This window comes from Mytilus californianus, unplaced genomic scaffold (genome assembly GCF_021869535.1).
Source record: "Mytilus californianus isolate M0D057914Y unplaced genomic scaffold, xbMytCali1.0.p SCAF_3, whole genome shotgun sequence".
NCBI classification, from domain to species: domain Eukaryota; kingdom Metazoa; phylum Mollusca; class Bivalvia; order Mytilida; family Mytilidae; genus Mytilus; species Mytilus californianus.
The window spans coordinates 37,665,604-37,691,804 of NW_026262679.1; the positions used below are offsets into that span (position 1 = coordinate 37,665,604).

Genomic DNA, 26,201 nt, shown 5'->3' on the forward strand with positions numbered 1-26,201 from the left:
AAACACAAGAAGCAAGAAACAAATTTACCTTTATTAGGATATTTTCATTGTTAAACTGTGGATTCATTATTATTGGTGGGTAACAATTTTATGTGGAATTTGTGGATATAGTTGAATCACAAATTCAAAAGTTCAATAAAATACAAATTTCATATATGTTTGTATGCAGAACTTTTGAGAGGAAAAAAAACCCCAGAAATTAAGTATCCACAAAACTACAATTTTTTCAGAATTCACCAAAATCGGTATCAACAAAAATAAATTAATCCACAGTATATATCCTTTCTGAATATAAGGAAACTTGTCTAAATAGAAATTCTTTTACCTAAAGTATTTGTTAAAACTTGACAGGTATTGGGTTAATAAAGGTTAAAGTATCAATGAATATTCATTTTATGTCTTAGTAAGACAGGTATGACTGCACCAAGACATTCCCTGCATCTGTGTATCAATTTTAGTTTTATTATAAGAATTATTTTGAAAGAACTAAGATTTGATTACATTATAAATAAGGACTGTTCCATTAAAACACATGGTACCCAGGGAAGGCACTTTAAAAATGGGGTAACCACCTATAGAGGCAAATAAGAATTTTACTTACATATCCACAATGCAAAAACATAGATGACACCCACCAATAGTTGAGTTTTGGAAGTGACTTCCCTTGGTCCCATGTATTTTTTTTTAGGAACAGCCCTAACTACCATTTTGTCTTTTGCCTCTAATAATCTTAACACATAATCAGTCTCAACTCTAAGATGTTAATTTAGATCATTTTAATTACTGATCTCACTTTTAATGTTAAATAACAAATTTTTAATAACCAAGTTCTTTATTTTTTCCCTTCTATTGTTGTAAAAGGTCTATAGTTTAGATAACTGTCATTGATGAATTTGTTGAGTAAATATTTTTAACATTGTTTTGTAAATAGGAAAAGTTTAACTTGAAACATATAGTGGATGCTCCCAGTAACAGCACACATCCAAAGATAGTATCAGAGAAGGAAAGACTGAAATCTATGAAAAAGAGATGCAAGAAACTCAGACAGAGGATGACAACAAGGTTTGTGTTCAAACTTAGTTTCTGGAGTAAAAAAACCAAGGTCAAGCTTATGTAATAGGATGATTATAAATATTTGTAGATCACTTGACTCACAGATATAGTATGAAGAATATCATTTCCTTTTAGGAACTGTCACAAACTATAATTAAAAGTATACCAACTCTAGGGACAGTTGTTTTATAACTTTTGATTTTAAGTTTAAAGTAAAGTTTCATGATTAGGTTGGTTTCTCAGATACTACAATCAGTAGGTCAACTATATGTACATGTTAGTCTGGCAGGTTTCATCTGACCTTGATCACATTTTCATGGTTCATTGGTCAATGTTAAGTTTTTGTGTTTTGGTCTGTTTTTCAAGTACTATAGGCAATAGTTCATCTATATTTGGTTTATTTAATGATTGCAAGGTGTACATTTCAGTCTAGCCAGTATCATCTGACCTTAACCTCATTTTCATGGTTCATTGGTCAATGTTAACTTTTTTGTTTTGGTCTATTTTTTTTTCAAATACTAATAGCAAAAGGTCAGCTATATTTGGTGTATGGAATAATCGTAAGGTGTATATGTCTGTCTGGTAGGTATCATATGACCTTGACCTCATTTTCATGGTTCATTGGTCAATGTTTTGTTTTTTTGTTTTGGTCTGTTTTTATACGCCCGTTTACGGGACGTATTATGGTATACCGTTGACCGTCCGTCCGTCTGTCGGTCCGTCGTCAACATGTCGGACATTAACTCAAATGCGCTTTTACCAATATGCATGAAACTTTGGTGAATTGTTTATATCTATTGACGTGAGCTCCCTTTCGTTTTTTATAAATTTCGGATTTACCGTTTCCGAATTTTGGAGTTTTATTCATTAAAAAAGGGGGGATTTCTCAGTTTTCTGACAATAACTCACAAACAATTTCATTAATTTGCAAGAAACTTTGGTGAATTGTTTAATGCTATCGACATGAGCTCCCTTTTGATTTTTATAAATTTTAGACTATACGTTTCTGATTTATGGGGTTTTATTCGTTACAAAAAGGGGGATATTTCTGTTTTCGGACAATAACTCAAAAATGCTTTCAGCATATTTTATGAAATTTTGGTAAGTTGTTAATATCTATTGTTGTAAGCTCCCTTTTGATTTTTATAAATTTTAGATTTTATGTTTCCGAGTTACAAGATTTTATTCATAAAAAAAGGGGTGATTTTCAAGTTTTTGGACAATTTCCTTAAAGTGCTTAGAGCAGTATTCATTAAACTTTGATGACTGATTAGCTCACCTGGCCCAAAGGGCCAAGTGAGCTTTTCTCATCACTTGGCGTCCGTCGTCTTCGTCGTCCGTCGTCGTTAACTTTTACAAAAATCTTCTCCTCTGAAACTACTTGGCCATAATCCTCATTGGGGTATCTAGTTTAAAAAATGTGTCCGGTGACCCGGCCAACCAACCAAGATGGCTGCCATGGCTAAAAATAGAACATAGGGGTAAAATGTAGATTTTGGCTTATATCTCTGAAACCAAAGCATTTAGAGCAAATCTGACATGGGGTAAAATTGTTTATCAGGTCAAGATCTATCTGCCCTGAAATTTTCAGATTTATCGGACAACCCGTTGTTGGGTTACTGCCCTTGAATTGGTAATTTAAAGGAAATTTTGCCGTTTTTGGTTATCTTGAATATGATAATAGATAGAGATAAATTGTAAACAGCAATAATGTTCAGCTAAGTAAGATCTACAAATAAGTCAACTTGACCAAAATGGTCGGTTGACCCCTTAAGGAGTTATTGCCCTTTATAGTCAATTTTTAACCATTTTTCGTAAATTTTTGTAATCTTTTACAAAAATCATCTCCTCTGAAACTACTAAGACAAATTTAACCAAACTTGTCCACAATCATCATTAGGGTATCTTGTTTAAAAAATGTGTCCGATGACCCCGCCCGCGAACAAAGATGGCCGACAGGCTAAAAAATAGTACATGCAGTTTTTGGCTCATATCTCTGAAACCAAAGCATTTAGAGCAAATCTGACGAGGATAAAATTGTTCATTATGTCAAGATCTATCTGCCCTGAAATTTTCAGACCAATCAGGCAACACGTTGTTGGGTTGCTGTCCCTGAAGTGGTAATTTTAAGAAAATTTTGCAGCTTTTGGTTATTATCTTGAATATTATTATAGATAGAGATAAATTGTAAACAGCAATAATGTACAGCAAAGTAAGATCTACAAATAAGTCAACATGACCAAAATTGTCAATTGACCCCTTAAGGAGTTATTGCCCTTTATAGTCAATTTTTTACAATTTTCATAAATTTTGTAAATTTTTGTAAATTTTTACAAAATATTTTCCACTGTAACTACTGGGCCAAGTTCATTATAGATAGAGATAATTGTAAGCAGCAAGAATGTTCAGTAAAGTAAGATCTACAAACACATCACCATCACCAAAACACAATTTTGTCATGAATCCATCTGTGTCCTTTGTTTAATATGCACATAGACCAAGGTGAGCGACACAGGCTCTTTAGAGCCTCTAGTTTATATCTATTAAGATAACCTCCCTTTAGTTTTTTTTATAAATTTCTAAAATAACATTGAGAAGTTATTGAACTTTATTTGTTTATAGTCTGACAACAGATTTACTAGTATTGCGCAACAGCACAGTGTATTGCACAACAGAAAGAAATCTTTAATTGAATATAAATTCAATTCATATAACCAATTTCAAGTTCTTTGACTACATTTATTCAGAAACCTATAATATGTCAAATATTTAATTACAATCCAAATTCAGACCTGTATCAAGCTTGAATATTGTGTCCATTTTTGCCCCAACTGTTCAGGGTTGGACCTCTGCGGGCGTATCCAGCTGCGCTCAGCGAAGCAGTTTATTCAATTACCATAAACAATAGGTCAACTATATTTGGTGTATGGAATAATTGTAAGGTGTACATATCTATCTGACAGGATTTATCTGACCTTGACCTCATTGTCATGGATCTTTAAAAATATTAAGTTTATGTGATACTTGTACTAAAACCTTTATCTTTAAGACTTTCAACATAAAATCAATGGTCTGAAAAGCAGGCGAGACATTTCAGTGTGTGCACTCTTATTAACATTATTTATTCTTTATTGTAGGGGTTTAGAGTATGAAAGCTCTTTGTCAGGAAAGCAGCAACCAGTTGAGTCAGAGCACAAAGCCAAGTGAGTATTCGCCTGTGAAATTAATTTTAAAACAATACATTCTTTAAACCATATTTCAACAAAGTAAAATTATTTTACCCTTGATATTTATAAATCACAAATAAAAAGCTATGTTAATTACATTGAAACATTAAAGACAACCAGAAAAATGTTCTTATTACAAAGATATTCTAGTTTAAAAAAAAGTTTATAATAATTTAGGTTACACAAAGTGATTAGAGATATAACTAAGTACCTGCAGAATACAGAAAAGGGTCCCTGGTCGCAAAGCAGAGTTTCTGCCTTGGATAGAGCACTTGGAGAAATTTCAAGAATTTTAGATAAAAAGGTAAATTTAAATTTTTAGAAACATTAATAAAAGTGAGATGATCTTTAACATGGTTTGGCTGTATCACAATAATTTCCCTTTTATTTTTATACGACCGCAAAAAAATTTTGCAGTCGTATATTTGTATCACGGCGTCGTCGTCTACTAAGACATTTGGTTTCCGGACAATAACTTTAGTCAATGTAAATAGAAATCTATGAAATTTAAACACAAGGTTTATACCCACAGAAGGAAGGTTGGGATTGATTTTGGGGGTTATAGTCCTAACAGTTTAGGAACTAGGGGCCAAAAAGGGGCCCAAATAAGCATTTTTCTAGTTTCCAGACAAAAACTTGTGGAACGGTGTATGGATCTCTCTGAAATTATACCACAAGTTTCCATACCACAAAGGGATGGTTAGGATTGGCTTTGGGGGGTTATGGCTCAAACCATTTAGGAATTAGGGGCAAAAAAGGGGGGAAAACAAGGGTTTCCTGGTTAATGGACAATTAAAAAAGAAATTGTGAGGGGGGGACAATGGGTAAATTAATTTTTGTTTTTTTTTTGGGGGGGGGGGGGGGGTCAATTCACAACAGCATAGTGTATTGCACAAAAGCAAGAAATTGAATATAAATTCAAATTATATCACCAATTCTAAGTTCATCTGTGTCAGAAACCTATTATGTGTCAAATATTTAATTACAATCCAAATTCAGACCTGTATCAAGCGCAGTATTGTGTCCATTTTTGCCCCAACTGTTCAGGGTTGGACCTCTTCGGTCATATTCAGCTGCGCTCGGCGAAGCAATTTATTTTAATGTATTTTAATATTTCAGTTTTTATTCGAACAGGATTTGACAGATATTTTGTTGTTCTTCTTTCAATCAACTTTTAAAAGGAGTCTTGTTATCAGGACTCATATTTGGTAAAAAATATAGTGCAAAGTTATCTTGAGGTGGCCACCATATTTTCCTGACGTCAACAAACAATACACTAGCTAGTTGTTATATTGACATGTTAATGTGTGCAAAATTTAAATGAATTATTTTCGCCACACAGACATTCCCGTTATTTTGCCTAAGCGCAATCTGCCACAAGCGGTTATTCTCCTTGAAGGAATAAAAACATACAGTAAATTCTTAATTATTTTATTAGTGATTACTATAGTAAAGTATAATAATAAGTATGATTAGGTTTAATAAGTATTGTTCAGAGCATGATGAAAATTGAAAGAATTTTTACTTAGATATTGGATAGTAAAGAATATCCTAGAAACTTTATGCAAAAATAGGAAGGATATTAGGAGAAAATATGTGACTTATTGTGATAATGTTGTAGATATTTTTTTCAAATCAACTTTCAAATGTATTCTGATTGATATAGTATTTATCATGTTTAAATATGTGAACAAAATTAAGTGTTTATAAATTTGAACATTATTATCAGGAAAAAATCAGTTTGTTGTGTTGAACAGATTTTTAAAAAGGGAACCACAGAGGATATTAAAAAACTCCATCATTTTAAAAAATGACCAATGTAAATGAATTCTCTGAGTTAAACAATTATATGTACCTTTGATAATAACAGCATAAGGTCTTGAAATACAGTGTTTTCATTGTAAGAAATATATTATACTAGATACCAGCAGACCAGACATGTTTGAGAGTACTTAGTGGTTTAAATACGTTATCTAGGATATTACTGCTAGCTGATGCAGCAAATCCAGAGTTACCTCCCATACTACCACATAAGTAAGTAAATATGTTTGTTGTCATATTTTTTTATGCATGTCAATTTTTATATATAGTAGTTAGCAATTTTATATTTTTGGTTTATTGGTGAATATGTAGAATTATATATTGCATGAGTCTATGAGTGCCATTTATATTCTATGAGGGACAATATTCATGCAGCAAGATCTTTTTAGAATAACAAGAGTTCAATGTTTACCTACTGATGTCATCAGTCATCACCACTTTTAGACAAAGTTGAATTGCATTCCATAGATTTCTTCACTTTTTGGAACATTTTTGGGTCTAATTGTTTTTATAAGTGATGTTAAAATAGCTACCATATTTACAGTTTGTGTGGCATTATAACAATATGGATTTTTGTTTTGTTTTATAGGTCTATTATATTAACCTGTACAGTGTTCAGACAAGCATGTAAAGGTTGTTATGACAACTGCCATTACATGATGTTCAGTAATAAAGTTGGAAACATTTTAGAATTACTGTCTCAAAGACTGTTGGTAAGCTAAATATATTGAAATATTGCAGAGTTATATTATTTATATGTTTTATGCATCCACTTCTTAGTAGCTAAGGCATTCAATTTAACTGAAGTCTATTCTTTCGTCGTTCTGTGCTTCAGAAAAATATCAGTTGTCCAGACTTTTTTTTGTATGTTTACAAATGTTGTACTGTTTTTTGTATTTGTCTATTGTTGAGTTACAGACTGAGTTGACATTTAGTTTTGATTGACATTCTTTTGACAATTACAACATTAATTTTGATAAATTTTAAGGGCCTATAAAAAGTCTCAAAACATCTCTTTTTTTGCACTAGACTGTCCCTATATTCCTGATTTTTATGCCCCTGCTGAGTGGCCCGGGCATTAATGTTTACCCTTGTTCCTCTACGTCCCAAAATTTTTACTTTACTTTGCCTCAACCAAATGTTCTGAAACTTATACACAATGTTAATTACTACCAAACACAGGTCAAGTTCGAATTTGGGTGGCATCACGTTCACAGTTCTTGAGTTATGTCCCTTTATAAATGGAAAAATTGATGAATTTGCCGTTTCTGCACTCTTACTTTACTTTGCCACAATCAAATGTTCTGAATTTATATACAATGCTTATTACTACCAAAAGAAGGTCAAGTTCGAATTTGGGAGGCGTCACTTTCTCCATTCTTGAGATATGTCCCTTTAGAAATGGAAAAATTGGTGAATTTGCTGTTTCTGCACCCTTACTTTACTTTGCCTCAACCAAATATTATGAAACTTATACACAATTCTTATACCACCCAACACAGATCAAGTTCAAATTTGGGTGGCGTTACTTACACTGTTCTAGAGTTATTCTATTACTGTTTGTTATTAAGTAATGAGAGCACTCAAACACCCAGGCAATCTCTAATGACAACACACAGAAACAAATATCATTAAGTTTCAAAGAAAACAAAACATCAATAGGTATGAATTAGTACATTGACCTTGCATATTTGCCAGCAGGGGCATCTGTGTCCCATGTATACATTCTTCTTTTATTTTTATATGCATTGGTATTATTAATGAGTTATAAATCAAATTGCAGAAAAAATATTTGTTCCATCTTCTGTTTTAACCATATTTTTATTTCTTCTAAATTTCAGGTTATGATGCCAAATGATCAGAATTTATCATCCATGTCATCATCTAGTAGTCAGCCAGCATCTCTCCCTTATGATTCAGTAGCAGTTAGTACGCTACAGCTTGTATCTACCGTTCTTTCCTGTCTTGCTAAACATAATCCGTCCATTAACAGTAGCGAGGCCTCTATGGAGAGGATGAGCGGCACTGGCGATGCTTTCATGAGTCGTGGAAATGATATGATCAGGTAGGTGATGCTTTCATGAGTTGAGGAAATGATATGATCAGGTAGGAGATGCTTTCATGAGTAGAGGAAATGATATGATCAGGTAGGTGATGCTTTCATGAGTAGAGGAAATGATATGATCAGGTAGGTGATGCTTTCATGAGTAGAGAAAATGATATGATCAGGTAGGAGATGCTTTCATGAGTAGAGAAAATGATATGATCAGGTAGGAGATGCTTTCATGTGTCGAGGAAATGATATGATCAGGTATGTGATGCTTTCATGAGTAGAGGAAATGATATGATCAGGTATGTGATGCTTTCATGAGTAGAGGAAATGATATGATCAGGTAGGTGATGCTTTCATGAGTAGAGGAAATGATATGATCAGGTAGGTGATGCTTTCATGAGTAGAGGAAATGATATGATCAGGTAGGTGATGCTTTCATGAATAGAGGAAATGATATGATCAGGTAGGTGATGCTTTCATGAGTAGAGGAAATGATATGATCAGGTAGGAGATGCTTTCATGAATAGAGGAAATGATATGATCAGGTAGGTGATGCTTTCATGAGTAGAGGAAATGGTATGATCAGGTAGGTGATGCTTTCATGAGTAGAGGAAATGATATGATCAGGTAGGTGATGCTTTCATGAGTAGAGGAAATGATATGATCAGGTAGGTGATGCTTTCATGAATAGAGGAAATGATATGATTAGGTAGGTGATGCTTTCATGAGTAGAGGAAATGATATGATTAGGTAGGTTTATTTTCACCCAAGGATCTCAGTAATGTTAGCTTTTCTAAAAAGTTCTTTGTAATACATGTAACTACAAACAGGAGTAAAAACATTTACTGTATCTTTACTTTTCCTCATGCCCTAAATATTTATCCATAGGGTATATATTGAAAACATCACAAGGTCACAAGTTTTATATAATTTTTATACCCCTAATCCAGGCCCGCTTTTAAGGAGGGGTAAACTGGTTTACCTCTGTCTATGCCTCTGCCTGTCCGTAACACATTTCTCAGCACTTACAAGTCATAGCTTTTTTTATATTTGGCAATAAGCTTCATCTTGTTATACCATACAGTATGACTTGTTTTCATTATTTATATGTTATACTTCCTGTTTTCCAAAATGATCCATAATTTAATATTTCCATTCTGGAATGATGTATTTATTATTTTTTTTACAATTGTGTTTTATTATTTCAACAAGCACCTAAAATGAAAAATACTATTGTTCTTAAATTTGTTGTAAGTAATCCTGCTTCATTAGGCAGATGTAGTATAATTTGGACAGTGTTTGTTTCACCTCAATGATGTTGTGAAGGCAATGCAAAATTGTCCCTGCCTCATTGTTATTGTTGGTGTTAGCAAATAACAATTAGCGTTACCAATGTATAAAATTTGTTAAGTCAGTTTAAGGGGAACTACAATGGTAAGGGATGATATTTTTTATGCAGTTGTATTATCATTAGCACATCTCATTTCCATAAAGATGTTATATCCCTGCCCAATCTGTAATGGTCTGTTGACTTTGAATGTGTTGCCTAGATTACATGTTAAAGTATTGTCATTTTAATTTCAACATTGCATTATACTATCAAAATTACATTGGTTTGGTTGGTTGTGTCTTAGTGCGAAGGTCAAAGTTACATACAGATGAGACATATTTCCGTCAACTGTTTATTTTAAGAACATATGAAGTGAAATGAAAATACCAGGACAGAAATATGTTTTTGGAAGGTACTTATCTAGTGTTGTTTCTTTGGTCTTGATGAAAAAATCATTATGGCCTCAAGGTGGCAAAAATTGTGTCCATTGATCTAAATTCCCAAGATCATCATCTCAAAAAAAACATTGAAGCAAATGAAAGGAAACAGTGTTCCTGTAATGGTCTGTAACACATGTTGATAATTTAAAAAAAATCAGTAAGGCTGTCAGTCAATGTCAAAGTTTACTTTCAAACACTATGGGACATTGCAGTCTGATTTATATTTTAAAACAGATAAAAGGAAATGAAAAGAAATAATGCAGAAATGTTCGTAAGAAGGTTCTTACCATTTGTCATTGCTTTGGTTCTGTAAAAAAGCCTTTATTTTCTATTTGGGCAAAATATATCCAAGTGATGAATTCATGCTCCTAGGAGCCTTTAGTTATTGTATGTTTTGTCAGTGGTTTTCACTGTCCTATTGTTAGTTTACTGAGATCTGGTATTTGCTTGTGATACTGTGGCACTTGTCCATTGTTTAAGGTTGACCTGTTTTTATACGACCGCAAAAAAATTTTTGTGGTCGTATATTGGTATGACCTTGGAGTCGTCGTCATCGTCGTCGTCCTCCGAAGACACATTAGTTTTCGCACTCTAACTTTAGTTTAAGTGAATGGATCTGAATGAAATTTTACCATAAGGTTCAATACCACAAAAGGAAGGTGGGGATTGATTTTGGGGGTTATGGTACCAACAGTTAAGGAATTAGGGGCCAAAAATAAGCATTTTTGTAACTTCCAGACATAACTTGTGTGTAAGTGTATGGATCTCTCTGACATTGTACCACAAGGTTCCATATCACAAAGGGAATGCTTGGATTGATTTTGGGGGTAATTGCCTCTAAATTTTAGGAATTAGGGGCCAAAAAGGGGCAAAAAACAAGCATTTTTCTAGTTTCATGACAATAACTTGTGTGTAAGTCTATGGATCTCTCTGACATTGTATCACAAGGTTCCATATCACAAAGGGAATGCTGGGATTGATTTTGGGGATAATTGCCTCCAAATTTTAGGAATTAGGGGCCAAAAAGGGGCAAAAAACAAGCATTTTTCTAGTTTCATGACAATAACTTGTGTGTAAGTGTATGGATCTTTATGAAATTGTACTACAAGGTTCCATATCACAAAGGCAAAGCTGGAATTGAGTTTGGGGGTAATTGCCCAGAAAGTTTAGGAATAAGGGGCCAAAAAGGGGCCAAAAATAAGCATTTTTCTAGTTTCCAGACAATAACTTGTGTTCAAGTGTATGGATCTCTCTGAAATTGTACTGCAAGGTACCATACCACAAAGGGAAGGCTGGGATTGATTTTGGGGGTAATTCCCTCAAAATTTTGGTAATTAGGGGCCATAAAAGGGCAAAAAAACAAGCATTTTTCTAGTTTCAGGACAATAACTTGTGTGTAAGTGTATGGATCTTTATGAAATTGTACTGCAAGGTTCCATATCACAAAGGGAAAGCTGGGTTTGTGTTTGGGGGTAATTGCCCTAAACGTTTAGGAATAAGGGGCCAAAAAGCAAGTATTTTTCTTGTTTCCAGACAATAACTTGTGTTCAAGTGTATGGATCTCTCTGAAATTGTACTGCAAGGTACCATACCACAAAGGGAAGGCTGGGATTGAGTTTAGGGGTGATGAATCATAAGGGGGTTCCAAAAATTTCAGGGGGGATTTTTTTTTCCTTTTTTTTCTTTAAAATTTTTCATTTTAAATTTGTTATTTCTGATTTATATATAAAAGCAAATAATAATGATATGGTTTGAATAGGTAAATTAAAAATTTTTAAGTTCTTAGACCACTTTCATTCTGTGTCAGAAACCTATGCTGTGTCAAATATTTAATTACAATCCAAATTCAGTGCTGTATCAAGCTTGAATGTTGTGTCCATACTTGCCCCAACTGTTCAGGGTTCGACCTCTGCGGTTGTATCAAGCTGCGCCCCAGCGGAGCATTTTATTGTTTATTTGTTTTATTTGGTTGCCATCTCACACAAATTTGCTACAATCTGAAGTATTCATATTCATATAAAAAGGGCCTTGAGTAGGAGGTAAAAAGTCGAAATTGAAATTGCACAATTTGGGAGTGACTGATGAGACCCAAAAGTTGATTCTATCTTTATAATGGATAAATGCATCTTTCCTGGCATGGGTAAGTTGTAAAATTTGTGATCTCTGTGTTGCAAGGATCTAAAAGTTAAAAAAAAAAATTTTTATAACAAGGGCTCTTAAAGTCAGAAAAAGTTATGCAGTAAAATAGAAGTTTCGATCCAAAGACATAATGATGAAACATAAACAGAATAATAATGATGATTGAATCACTCTTACTAACATTATGATCACAGTTTGATTTACAATTGTGCAGTTTTAGCTGTGCACAAGAATGCGTTCATGTTATTCCCTCTGAGAATTTGCATCAAGTGGATACATATTCTGACAGAAGTTCTATTTAAGTGTAGAAAAAAGGATTATTAATTCTAGATCTGACTGTGTCAAAACAAATATAAACATCTTCAGAATTTTTATTTTACACAAAATATTACATCATCATAATTCGTCAAAAACATTTCTGTGTCGACTCCCACAGAGAGATGGGGCAATAGCTGTATTATCACTGTCTTTGATATGACTTTGAATAAGCATGAACAATTACAAATTCTTATACATTTATGATACCTATAGCTGAGTAAATGTTGACGATGGAGACAGTCGGGGCATTTTTTGTCCTGAGACGTAATTTTGGTAAATGAACACAGGTGAAAATGCTTGTGTCAAACCTTTATTGAAAATTGCATTAATTAGAAGGTATTCCTGACTATTAGCCTCTCACAGAGATAATTGTTTACACTTGTGTTAAATGGTGAATAAATTGTCATGTAATTTTTTTTGGCATGTGCAGACATTTTTCACATTCAAACACCGTAATAAGAAGTCATGAAAATGAGTTATTTATTTGGGATTTGTATTTCATTCCCTATGAAGTCTTAGACAACTGTATGTATGGAGATTAAATATGGAATTTATTTCTGGAAAGTAAACATTGTTGGTAATGCAATAGACATCTGGGAAATAGCATCAGAAATGCTGCAGCTTTCATAATTCTTTGATTTTAGCAATCTTCTTATGAAAGTCAAAATTCAGTTTATTAGACCTGCATGCTATATTGTTTCTTTTAAGTGCAAGCTTGAATTTAGAAAAGTCGCAGACAAGTTTGAGAATTGTTTCCTTCTGTTAAACAGTAATTTATTTAAGTGGACACAGCATGGTAAATTATGACGCAGTTGAAGGGATTTTGTTAATATGAAATTCAAAACAATGTAATTTCATTCATGGATTACCTTGTTTTGAGTTTTTAAAGAAAACTTATTCTATACATTTTGTACTTTTGAATGTACAAAAATTAGATTGTTCAAGTATGCAAGTAAAGAGTTGTGACAAAATTGACATAATTATTTCTTTGATGAAAAATGAAACAATTAAAATGCAATTTTCATTCAGAAATGTCCATTTTGTTGCTTTTAAAACAATTTTTCAAATTTATCTTCATCAGAAATGGTAAAATGCAAAAGTTGTGAAAGCATTAGCCAAAGAAAATGATAATGTGCAGACAAATTAAAACAAAATGGCTTTAAAAGGACAGGCTAAAGGGTAAATTTTCAGTTTAGTATTTTTTTTTTAGATAACAGTATATTTTTTGCTACTAAATATTGCATTTAATAACCCCATAACTAAAAAATAATAAAGGATTGCCGATTAAATGTTTTAAATTAAAATTTGAATTGTTTCCCTTTGCCCAAACTTTTACAAACATTGATGGCATTTTTATGACAGAGATACAGCAGGAATTTATTCCACAGAAGCAACAGGATATGACAGATATTTCAAAATTCTATGTATGATTTAAAAGATATGTCATTTCTGTTTAATTTAACAAATTACAGTATGTCTGGTAAGTCCAACTTTATCGTGAAGCTACATGTAGTCAGATAGTCATGCTTTTGAATTGTAACATTTTTTGATATTTCACATTTGTTTTATTTCTTTAAGATAAATAAGATGGTTTTGAGTACAAACTGAATAATTCCACAAACATTAAACATATTACAGCATCTATCCATGCACTGATTCATGTTGAACAGATATTACAGCACCTATCCATGCACTAATTCATGTTGAACAGATATTACAGCATCTATCCATGCACTGATTCATGTTGGACAGATGTTACAGCATCTATCCATGCACTGATTCATGTTGAACAGATATTACAGCATCTATCCATGCACTGATTCATGTTGAACAGATATTACAGCATCTATCCATGCACTGATTCATGTTGGACAGATGTTACAGCATCTATACATGCACTGATTCATGTTGGACAGATATTACAGCATCTATCCATGCACTGATTCATGTTGGGCAGATATTACAGCATCTATCCATTCACTGATTCATGTTGGACAGAATTGTTATGCTTTTCCTATAGTTGGTCTATATTTCAGTATAATTTATAGCAGATTTTTAAATTTTAATTTGATATGTTAAACAGTAAACTATCAAGATGTGAAGAAATCTGGAATATATATAAAAAGCTTAGTATAAGATCATTTTCACGGTGGAGTAGTTCTGGGAAATTTGATGTATACATGGACATTTAGCTATGATAATTTCTGGACAGTTGTTTGTTCACTTTTTATGAGTGTTAAAAAAATATTCAGAGTTGCTTATAGAATTACAGCATAGTGAAATAATGGCTTGTTGGTTTTCATTTTCTCATGGTATTGAAAAGTTATCACCTTACATGTCATAAAAATAAACATAGTTACCTTAATTGTAAAATTCAGCATCTACAGATTAGGGTTACTTTAAAACTTTCACTCAGAATTGTTCAATACAGACCATAAAATTTATGCTTTTGCATTTATGCATAGCTAACATAGAGATACTCATCAATATGATTGTAAAAATGATTTATGACATGTGATACATTTTATTGCTTAATTTTAATGTCTCTATAAAAAACAGAAAATATGATATAATCTTTCTAATTTAACACTTGGTCATACAGCTGCAGTATCATCAGTGTATGTTTTTATTTTGTTTGCCACATTTATTATAATTTACATGAAATGATGCATAAGGATTGCTTCTGATATAATGTGGACATAATTTTGATACAATCTTCCATGTTAATGGAGTCCTTTTGACTTTTTTTCAGCTGTTTTTAACATATTTTGGTTTTTAATAATAAAAAAAATTATCTTGTACCAGGTATTATAAATGCCAAAACTTTTTTCTGTTGTGCAATGACTGATTAAAATTCCTACTTTTTTTATGCCCCCGCCGTAGCGGAGGGGGCATAAAGTTTTACCCTTGTCCGTCTGTACGTACGTACGTACGTACGTACGTACGTACGTCCGTCCGTACGTCCCGAAATTGGTTTCCGTTCTCTAACTTGAGTTTGCCTCAACCAAATGTTATGAAACTTATACACAATGCTTATTACCACAAAACACAGATCAAGTTTGAATTTTGGTGGCGTCACTTTAACCGATCTAGAGTTATGCCCCTTTATAAAAGGAAATATTGCAAAATTTTTAGTTTCCGTTCTCTAACTTAAGTTTGCCTCAACCAAATGTTATGAAACTTATACACAATGCTCATTACCACAAAACACAGATCAAGTTTGAATTTTGGTGGTGTCACTTTAACCGATCTAGAGTTATGCCCCTTTATAAAAGGAAAAATTGCAAAATTTTTATTTTCTTCTAAATATCAAGTTTATATAATATATTTTTAAAATTGGAGTTATCTTCCTTTGACCCTGATTATAGTTGAATCAACTACAATCAATGCTTTATACAATGCAATGTTTAATTTTGACTTCCACTGATAAAACACAGATCAAGTTGAATTTGGGTAGTGTCACTTTAACCATTATTGAGTTATGCCCCTTTATAAATAGAAAGATTGCAAAATTTTTTAGTTTCCATTCTGTAACTGAAGTTTTCCCCAGCCAAACATTATGAAACCTATACACAATATTCATTACCACAAAACGCAGTAAGGATCAAGTACAATTTTTTTGTTTCAGTTCTCTAACTTGAGTTTGCCTCAACCAAATGTTATGAAACTTATACACAATGCTTATTACTACATAATACAGATTAAGTACGAAATTAGGTGGCAACACTTTTACCATTCTAGGGTTATGTCCCTTTATAAACATAAAAATTGCTGAATTTTTTAGTTTGTCTCAACCAAATGTTGTAAAACTTTATACACAACCGTTCTAGAGTTATGCGTGTTTACAAATAGAAAAATTGCTGAATTTTTAGTTTCTGTTCTCTACTTAAGTTAGCCTCAACCAAATGTTATGAGACTTACACACAATGCTTATTACCACAAAACTCAGATCAAGTTCAAATTTGGGTAGCGTCACTTTTACCGTTCTTCAGTTATGTCCCTTTATAACTATATGATATGCAAGGGGGGGGCATCATCTGTGTCCACATGTGGACACTATCCACATTTATTTTCTTTTTATTTTGATAACTTTGTATCACATTGTTTGAAATATTAAAGCTTAAACACCAATAATGGAAATATAAACCTAGAATGTTAACTTTCAGATATATAATATTGATATCTCAACATACATAGACTGTTAAATGTCGTATTCACTTCTATAAACCTCACTTGTTTCCTTAAGACGTCCATAAACATGTATCACGGGATCCATACCATAATTAACTAAGTGGTCGCTAAAAGGACAAGCCACTTTTGTTCACAATAAATCTAAAAGAGGAAAAATACTCAAAGTAATGAACATTTCAGTATAACTTATGATCAATTTAAATCCTTAGATTTTTGGTAAAAAAAGACCAAAAGGATGCAATGTACACAATTTATAAGAAGACTGGTAAATTTTATATGATCAATAAAATTTGGAAACATAATACAATAAGTTTATTTCAATAGAATGTCTATATAAACATCTGACTTGCCATGATGTATATAAATTCTACCACTGCAAAGAGAGTAATACAATGTTTCTCCACTCAAGACCTTTAAATTTAAAACAAGAGGCTTGTGGGGAGTTTTAAAAAGTAAAAATTTTACTGTACAGAGTGGATAATGTTTACTTATTTTCTTGAAAACTATAATAGATAGAGAGAAACTTTTATTGCAAAATGTTCACCAAAACAAGATCTACAAATAATACAAGTGACTGAAATCGTGGGTCAACCCCCTTTTATGAGTTATTGCCCCTAAATGACAAATTTTTTATCATTTTTTTCATTTTTGTTTATTATCTTGAATGAACTTAAAATTTGTTTGTCACCCTTTTCTCAAGTAATACTTAATAGAATGACTTTATTTTTAGTCAGCAGATTGATAGGAGTAAGAGCAAAGTCTGGTAGGCTTGGTGAACACATTATTATAACACCAAGCCTACCAGTCTTTGCTCTTACTCCTAAATGCTGCTTGTTTAGTGGAGATGCAAAAAATACCAATGTTTAAGTCTTCAGTTTAACTGGGCTGATAATCACAACCCATGACCTGTCAGACTCATGGCTACCATGATACCACCCAGACAGTTAAGATAATTCAGACCTTGTCTGACACCACCCAGACAGTTAGGATAATTCAGACCATGTCTGACACCACCCAGACAGTTAGGATAATTCAGACCATGTCTGACACCACCCAGACAGTTAGGATAATTCAGATCTTGTCTGACACCACCCAGACAGTTAGGATAATTCAGACCTTGTCTGACACCACCTAGACAGTTAGGATAATTCAGACCTTGTCTGACACCACTCAGACAGTTAGTATAATTCAGACCTTGTCTGACACCACCCAGACAGTTAGGATAATTCAGACCTTGTCTGACACCACCCAGACAGTTAGGATAATTCAGACCTTGTCTGACACCACCCAGACAGTTAGGATAATTCAGACCATGTTTGACATACTGTAGGCACTTGTCCATAGTTGAAGACATATGATGACCCAACTTGTCTATTCTCAGTATTCTGGTTCATTTGTGTTGTTGGGTTTCTGTATCTTTGACTTTTCTCCAACATCTCGTCTTATTCATATATATTTGTATGTTGATGGGAGTTCTAGTTGTAAAGAACTGAGTAGTTTAAGTTAACACAGCCAATTAAACTAAATTTCATTCAGTACTGACAATAAATGTCTTAGTAGGCTGGCTCAAACTTGATATGATTTTGTCTTGCAGTCCATTTCATTATGAAAATTAAGATGATATCTATATAATTACAGTATAAATCATAAAACGACAAGATAACTGTACAAAAAAATTATGATGTAATCTTCCGGTTTTTATGTCTTCATGTTTGGCTTGATATTATTATACATATTTAACGAGAACCAGAAAAAAAATTGAATGGCTTGACATGTTATTATTTCAATGAAAATCAGTAAACCAGATAAACGTATCTATTGAATTACAATAAATTTGCAAAATTTGAATATTTGAAAAATAATACATTTATTGCATGCAGCTGTCATGTTGCAGTTTGAGGGAAAGTTACTGCGACACAAAAAAATCTTTATGTAATAGAAAATTTCGGGAAATGTACTTTTACATTTTGATAATTACAGTTGTGAATGGAGATACTAATGCCGCCTTCACTGTAAAGCTTTGGTGTGTTAGTATTCCACAAGGGCCTCATTAACATTATCCATATTCAACTTTTTTAATAACCTAAATTCCTTGGTGTTTTATTGTATGTTTTGTATCTCCCACCTGTTTCTTAATGAAATTATTTTTTTTTAAATTGATAAAGTAGATTTAAAATGGTAGGATGATAGACCAATATCTTTTTAAATTTTAATTTTACCATAGTCACATAAAAGATGATCATAGTTTTTTCATGATTGTAGCATTTTTCTGTCGGAAGCCAGTATTGAGATAAACACATTTCATTACCCCGAAAGGTCATATGACAGTAATGAGAAAGAGGCTATTGTGCCCTCTGGCTGTAAAGCCTTTTATTTGGTTCCAAAGCTCTCAAAAGTATTGTGTATTTTTGTTTACAAAGTTCTGCTTTAGAAAGACCTTGGTGAAAATAATTTCAGAGACCTGTGCCATGCACACTTAATCCCTATGATGACCATATCATAGGTTTTTATTACTGCATGAACAAAAGAATGAAAAGATTTGATTTTTCCTCAATTTACTTGTACAGTAATGATGATTTAACAATGTATTGTATGGATAAGAATGATCTTTGTAACACATTTAAATGCATAAACAAATATGTTATGCTGTATTGAATGATGGGAAAAATGCAGAGAAATTGGAAAACAATGGCATTTCAACAGATTATTGGACAGTATGCCAAGTTAATGAAAAGTCATTTATGATTGATAATGTAACAATTATCAGTGTCATCAATTGTAGTTTTATAGCTGATTATCCGATCTCTGACTGCTGTCTCAAATTATCCTGGGGTGAAACTTTACCCCCAGGGCTCTATGACATTGTTGATCTATAGAATTATCCACAAAGCTGCTTACAAACAGTTAAATAAAGGGATTATACTCCTTTAGTGGCAGATATGGTTTTGTAGATAATAGGATTGTGTTGTGTTTTTGTAAGTTTGTGTATTTAGTTTCACAGATATCTTGAGTTATTGTTTTATGTATGATATAATTCTGCCAGATTTCTTCCTATGGTGCATTTGATGAATGAAGATAAAGGGATTATGACAATCTGTCAGATTTTCCTGATTTCCAAAACAAATATACAGTTTTGAACTTGATGTTCTTTGACATTATGTTCGATTTTAAAGTAAACTTTTCTGCTGTTAGGTTCTCTGTGATGTAGTAAAACCTGTATGCACTGTTGTATATAAAGTAAATTATACTAATATTATACTGCATGTATACACAGTGGTAATGTATGAAACTCTCTCTCTCTCTCTCTCTCTTTCTCTCTCTCTCTCTCTGAGATGTAATTAAGAATAACAGGACCAAATAACTGATGTTATAATAAAGAATAGGTGATGCATAGATTAATAAAAGTGTGACATTGCATGATAGGACAAGTTTAATTACTTTACAAAGTTTTATTTTCTTTCAGTAATAAGAAGCTCATTATCTTTATATTGATCTAGATAGAAATCATCATCCCTGGTTGTAGAATGGAAGACTGATTAAATCACAACATGTTTACACTTTTATTCACACATCTAAAAGTGCTTGTTGCAAATTAAAGTTTCACTTTTTAAGATTTTCAATATCAATAGCATCTAAGTCTGTTCTATAACATGGTGAAAGATTGTCTTTGTAAACTTTTTGACTATTTTACATATCATAAACTTTTCAGTTATGGTTGAAAATTAAAAAAAAGAAGACAACATTTTGTTACACCATACAGATAAAAATGGCTTGATGTAACTACAGTGTTTGTATTGAAATGATAGAAGTGGGTTAGATTGAGATGTGTTTATCCATTACAGTGATACAGACTGAACACAGGAAGTGTTTGTCCCCTGTCTTCAGTCATGATGGTTACCAATCACCAGTTTATCTACTGCATCATTTGTCTGTATGAAGTGGGGAAAAAAATCAGGAAATAAAAAATCCATCATTTACTGTTTTACAGTAGTATTGGTGTAATTTGATTTGACATGGCCACATGCTGAATTGGCACATACCCATATCCATAAAACTCATACAAAAACATTCATTTGTGAAAGGCCAGCATCAATTTCCGTAAATTTTCTACTTAATAGTTTAATGTTTTGCAGTTTGGGAGGTATTTGATTTCATAAGGAAGTTTTTCGTGTGTGCCAGTGTATAGTATGTCTGGGGAATAGGAAATTACCACTGTCATTGAATATTGATGTTACCTCCAATTTACATGTCCTTGAATGTTTCAGTATTATTTATACATCAGCTTGCTCTGGTAGATTTTAATTCAAAAATAATTATTCCCACTGGAATTTTAAATTTTAATGTATAAGGAAATCATACTTCATTATTATTTGACTGATCTTGCGTAAAATTTTTCATTATTGCAAAATAACAAATTATTCATACAAATTTTACATCTTTTATAAATAACCTATTTCAATTCACAGTAAAAATACATTTCTGCTTAAAAAAAAAAAACCCTTGAAATAGTGTTCTAAATGAAAATTCAGGTACTGTAAATTCAGAAATTATTGTGTGCATTTATAATTGCGATTTTTGAAGACTGAACAAAAATGTGAGATTAATTATTGCGATTTCAGGAAAAGCTTCATGCATATATATGTGTCTGATATCAAAATGCGAGTTCTTATTATTGCAATATTCACCCAGTCGCATTATTTGCATTAATAAAAACCTCGCAATAATTTCTGAATTGACAGTATTACTATCAATTGCACAATCCCATTCAAAATGTTCCTGGTAAATTCCTGTAAACAGTGTTAAGGGCACATCCAAAGGATTTCTGAATAAAACTTAAAAGATCATGTTTTTAGTTCCTCTGAGTATTCTAGTCATCTCTCAAAAACATTTTATGAAGTCTTGCTCAACAGTAGTGTTTAATACTCAAATAAATGTATTTCAAAGTCAATTATTTTCTTCTTTTATAGTATTAAAAGTTTTCGGTTTAAACCTTATCAGTTTCAGGGTCTCATTCATAGCATTTCGTAAAAGTCCCAGTTTAAAATATTTTTTTATAAATCACTTTACGCAACTCTATCAGTTACAGAGGGTTAGGAATAACTACTCTTCCTTTTATCTCTTTGTACAGTTGTCCATATCCGATTGCACCATCGAACCATCCAGAAATATATTTATTTTGCCTTCTATTTCAGTTACATGATCAGTGTTGGAATTGTGGATAAGTTGACACAGTATTTTAGAAGTGTCCAAGGACCTCTGCATGATGATAAAGATGCTGCAGAATTCCTCCAACATGGACTGGGGCTGTTAGTAGCTGTTACAAAGTTCATGTCTAAAAGGTAAGCTAATGACTAAGGAATTTTTGTACATCTAGCTCTAAAAGTAACTGACTCTTTATCATCATAAACCATTTGTACAGTTTTTGTCGCAAAAGTGAGACATAGCGATCCTACATTCCATTGGCGTTGTCGTTGGCGGCGTCCACAAATATTCACCCTGTGGTTAAAGTTTTTGAAATTTTAATAACTTTCTTAAACTATCCTGCATTTCAACCAAACTTGGACAGAAGCTTGTTTATGATCATAAGATAGTATCCAGTAGAAAATTTTGTAAAAAAAAAAAAATCCTGTTTTTCTGTATTTTACTCATAAATGGACTTAGTTTTTCTGCCAGTTAACATTACATTCACTCTGAGGTTAAAGTTTTTGAAATTTTAATAACTTTCTTAAACTATCCTGGATTTGTACCACACTTGGACAGAAGCTTGTTTGTGATCATAAGATAGTATTCAAAAGTAAACTTTGTTTAAAAAAAAAAATCCTGTTTATCCGTATTTCACTTATAAATGGACTTAGTTTTTCTGCCAGTTAACATTACATTCACTCTGTGGTTAAAGCTTTCAAATTTTTAATAACTTTCTTAAACTATCCTGGATTTGTATCACACTTGGACAGAAGCTTCTTTATGATCAAAAGCTAGTATCTAGAAGGAAATTTTGTAAAAATTTATTTCCTGTTTTTCCTTATATTACTTATAGATGGACTTAGTTTTATTCCAGTTAACATTACGTACAGTCTGCAGTTAAAGTTTTTAAAACATTTATTAGATTCATAAACCTTCTTGGATTTTTACCAAACTTGAACAGAACTTCTTACAATCAAAAGATAGTATCTAGAGGAAAAATTTTTAATAATATTTTCCACATTTTTGTTGAGCCTGCGACTAACAGCAAAAGTAGGCGAGACACTGGGTTCCACGGAACCCTTACAAATTTTTGTTCTGTAGTTAAGGATAGATTTATAACAGAATAGTTTAGTTAAAAGTTTAAACATATTTTTATTTACTCAAAGTAAAATTGGTTGAAAGCAGGAAAATCATACTTATGTAGTCCTCTCCAAATTACAATATATAACAATACATTGATAAATTAAAAAAAAGAAGTGACTTAGTCACCTTGAAATAATCTTAGTCTCTATGAGGTATCCAGTGCTTAACCTCGTACAAACAAAAGTCATCATACTATTACAAAATGATGTCCTCACACTATGAAGGTAAAGAATCAATGGTTTGATAATTGCAAAACACTGTTACTTGTAATAGACATGTACCAGTTTCAAGAATGTATGAATTTAATTGAATCATTTTTTGCAAAGAATATATGCACTGTAGACTGACTATGTGCTCCATGTCATAGGCTCTTCAAGACTGGAAGTAACACAATGAAACTTGTTACATAATTAATGGCGGCTGAATGTGGAATCTACTAAAGAGGTTTTCTCCATTTGATTGACAAATCTCTTCAATAATACTAGGGTAGTTTTAGACCATACATATTTTTGTTCAATGTCCATGTTATTTGCAACATTGATAGACCTTTACATTAACTTAAATGAAATTGACTCTAATGGAAGGCACTATTTAATATTTGCAAGAAAAATTAATGATAAAGTATATGCAGTACATATATAAAGTTGACTACACCATATAAATTCACCTAGATATACTGTCCAGTCTAGTTCAGACTATCCAATATAATAGTCTTGGCAGGACATTCTTGGAAATAAAGAAAGCTAAAGGTTTTTAAAATTTTACCATTCCATCCCATATTTCATCATTATAATATCAAAGCCAATATGTGCAGACTAATGTCTGTAAATGTGTTAATATCAGTTATAAAATCTAAAAGTAGTACATTGCCAGCTTTGCCTGTCTGCTGGTGACAGTCCCAAAGGTGACAGGATAGTAATATAATGTTTTGACTGTAACAATCAGCCTGTAATTATCCATGGAGCAGTGTGACCCATTAGAGTACAGATAGTTTTGGATCAGCTGATTATGTGTCAACTGGGAATTTTTGATTCTTCCATTTTCTACTTTTTATGTTATTATGATTATAAGGATCGATATGGTCAACATATGGGTAAAATATTCCCCAAGATAAGAAGTTTTATGGCAATTGATATGGAATTCACATTATGCAAGCACTCTGTTATCTTATTTTGAATATTATACAATCCCAAAAAAATGATATAATCATTTCATTGTCATAATTTATAAGAAAAGGGTAACATTTTATATGTTGACCTGTAAAAGGTCAGATTTTTCTAGGGTAGTAGTTTAAAGTTGTTCTTTAATGGCTTTCCAAATTGACATTATGCAAGCATTCTTTTATCTTATTTTAAAAATTACACAATGTAGGAAATGAAAAATGATATAATCATGTCATTGTCACAGTGTCACTGTGTGTAGGAAAAGGGTATTGTTTTATATGGTTGGGCTTTTCTAGGGTAGTAGTTTAAAAGGTTAAGTTTTTTCTAGGGTAGAAGTTTAAAGTTGAGGTTTTGAAGGGTACCAGGTAAAAAGGCAGATGTGTATGAAGCAAAATATTTATTTTATGAAATATTAAAGTAGCGAAAATGACCCCTCTCCTAGTTAAAGATACATATGTATATATTGACCGAAACTTCTTTTAGACAGTCGGACACCTGTTTCGGCGCGATGGGATGTATGAATATACAGCATTTTAAATCATAGGCATGTTAGGAAAAAGTGTGGCTGGTTATCTGTTATTGAATATTTTTGTTCGTATCAGAAACACTGTAATTCAATCATGGAATAAGTAGAGCAGAGAGTGCAGTACCATGTTGTCCAAAAAATAACCACAATTATTTTATCATTTAATTTAACTGCATTCCATGTTGTATTTTTGAAAATGATAGAGAAGTTTCTTCAGTTTATTATAGAATTAATGTACTTTTCATTTGGGTAATTTTGTGGATTGAAAATACTTTTATCAAATTATGTTCAGGATGGTGATCGACAAAGACCCTAATTTAGTAGCTGTCAATAAGAAGTGTTTGTTTGCGTTTATAATCCATATTTGAAACGACAGCCACAAATCTGGCTAAGTCTTACAAACGGGAGCTTATTAACTTATTAAAGAGAATATTTTCCTCCGAGTGTTACTTAATGGAACACTAGCCTATCATTTCTATGTTCATTAGATTATCAGAAAAGAAATTTCATTGATTCATTGCCGAGATTTAAGTATAGGATGCCATTTTGATAAATACATTTATGATTAAATATGATTTGGTTATTTTGGAAAATGACGGGATATGGGAAGATCTAGAAATATAATAACATTGTGTGTCTGTTATTAGACAGAGTTTAATATCTGGTTCTGCAGACAGACATATAATACAGTTATATAAATTATTTACAGCTTTCGGATTTAATATTGTTATATCATTTAATTTGTGGGTATAACATTGACTGCAAAATCTTTTATATTGCTGTAACATGAAGGAAATATTGAACAGTTATATTTTAGTTTTCCTTCATTTTCCTTGATGAGGACAGTAAAGCTAATTTCATAATATTTGTATCACTTTGACATAAAAAGTTTTGGTCATGTTCATTAAAACATTTCACATCAAATTTTGTATTTCTAATTATAGAAAATGGTAGGGTTTGTTCTCAGGGTTTGTTTTGTTAAGCATCAGATGCAAAATGATTTCCTTTGATTAAATGTCCAACTCTTTAATAGCTTAATAATTGTTGAGAGTTATTCTTTAGGTTATAATACTGTTTTAAATCTGTTTAAATAATCCAGCTGAAATGTATTTTATCGTGGTTGAATATAAGAGGATTTTTGAACATGTAATATTCATTGTTATCTTTATTTGATGAAATGAGTATAATTATTGGCTTAAAATGGTTAATGTAAAAGCAAAAGATTGAAAACTACAGATTTATTCAATCTTTAATTACTTCATTTGCATCAATGTTGTATCATCATTCCCCACAAAAATAGCTTTATGGTAGAATTATATAGTTTTATGTTCCACGACTTCTGAATCCAGAAGATTTCCATTAACCTTTGTGCTAAAGACAGATAGATCAGGTGGTTTTCTACAATTAACTATTCATTTTGCATTTAAGGTTTAGAAAAAAGGCAGTTTAAAATTTCTCTTCCATTACTTTTTTCATGGATTAATTTGTCAGTTAACAGTATAAGTTATGGGGACTTTTCTGAAAAAAAGGTAGAATTTTCAAATATTTATTTATACACACAATTAAATGAGACTTTTAACCTGTCAGGGTTTTTTTGCAATTGCATGCTTTTT

The 26,201-nt window shown here is 32.0% G+C and overlaps 1 protein-coding gene across 1 annotated transcript in view; it reads left to right on the plus strand.

Moving 5' to 3' along the window:
• LOC127733471 (S phase cyclin A-associated protein in the endoplasmic reticulum-like) overlaps positions 1 to 26,201 on the plus strand; it is a 71,374-nt gene that overhangs the window by 26,390 nt on the left and 18,783 nt on the right. Inside the window, exons 19-25 of the mRNA XM_052242826.1 lie at positions 932 to 1,062; positions 4,191 to 4,256; positions 4,458 to 4,584; positions 6,202 to 6,314; positions 6,691 to 6,814; positions 7,943 to 8,166; positions 21,765 to 21,911. Of these exons, the coding sequence (XP_052098786.1) occupies positions 932 to 1,062; positions 4,191 to 4,256; positions 4,458 to 4,584; positions 6,202 to 6,314; positions 6,691 to 6,814; positions 7,943 to 8,166; positions 21,765 to 21,911 (932 nt within the window). The remainder of the gene's footprint in view (positions 1 to 931; positions 1,063 to 4,190; positions 4,257 to 4,457; positions 4,585 to 6,201; positions 6,315 to 6,690; positions 6,815 to 7,942; positions 8,167 to 21,764; positions 21,912 to 26,201) is intronic.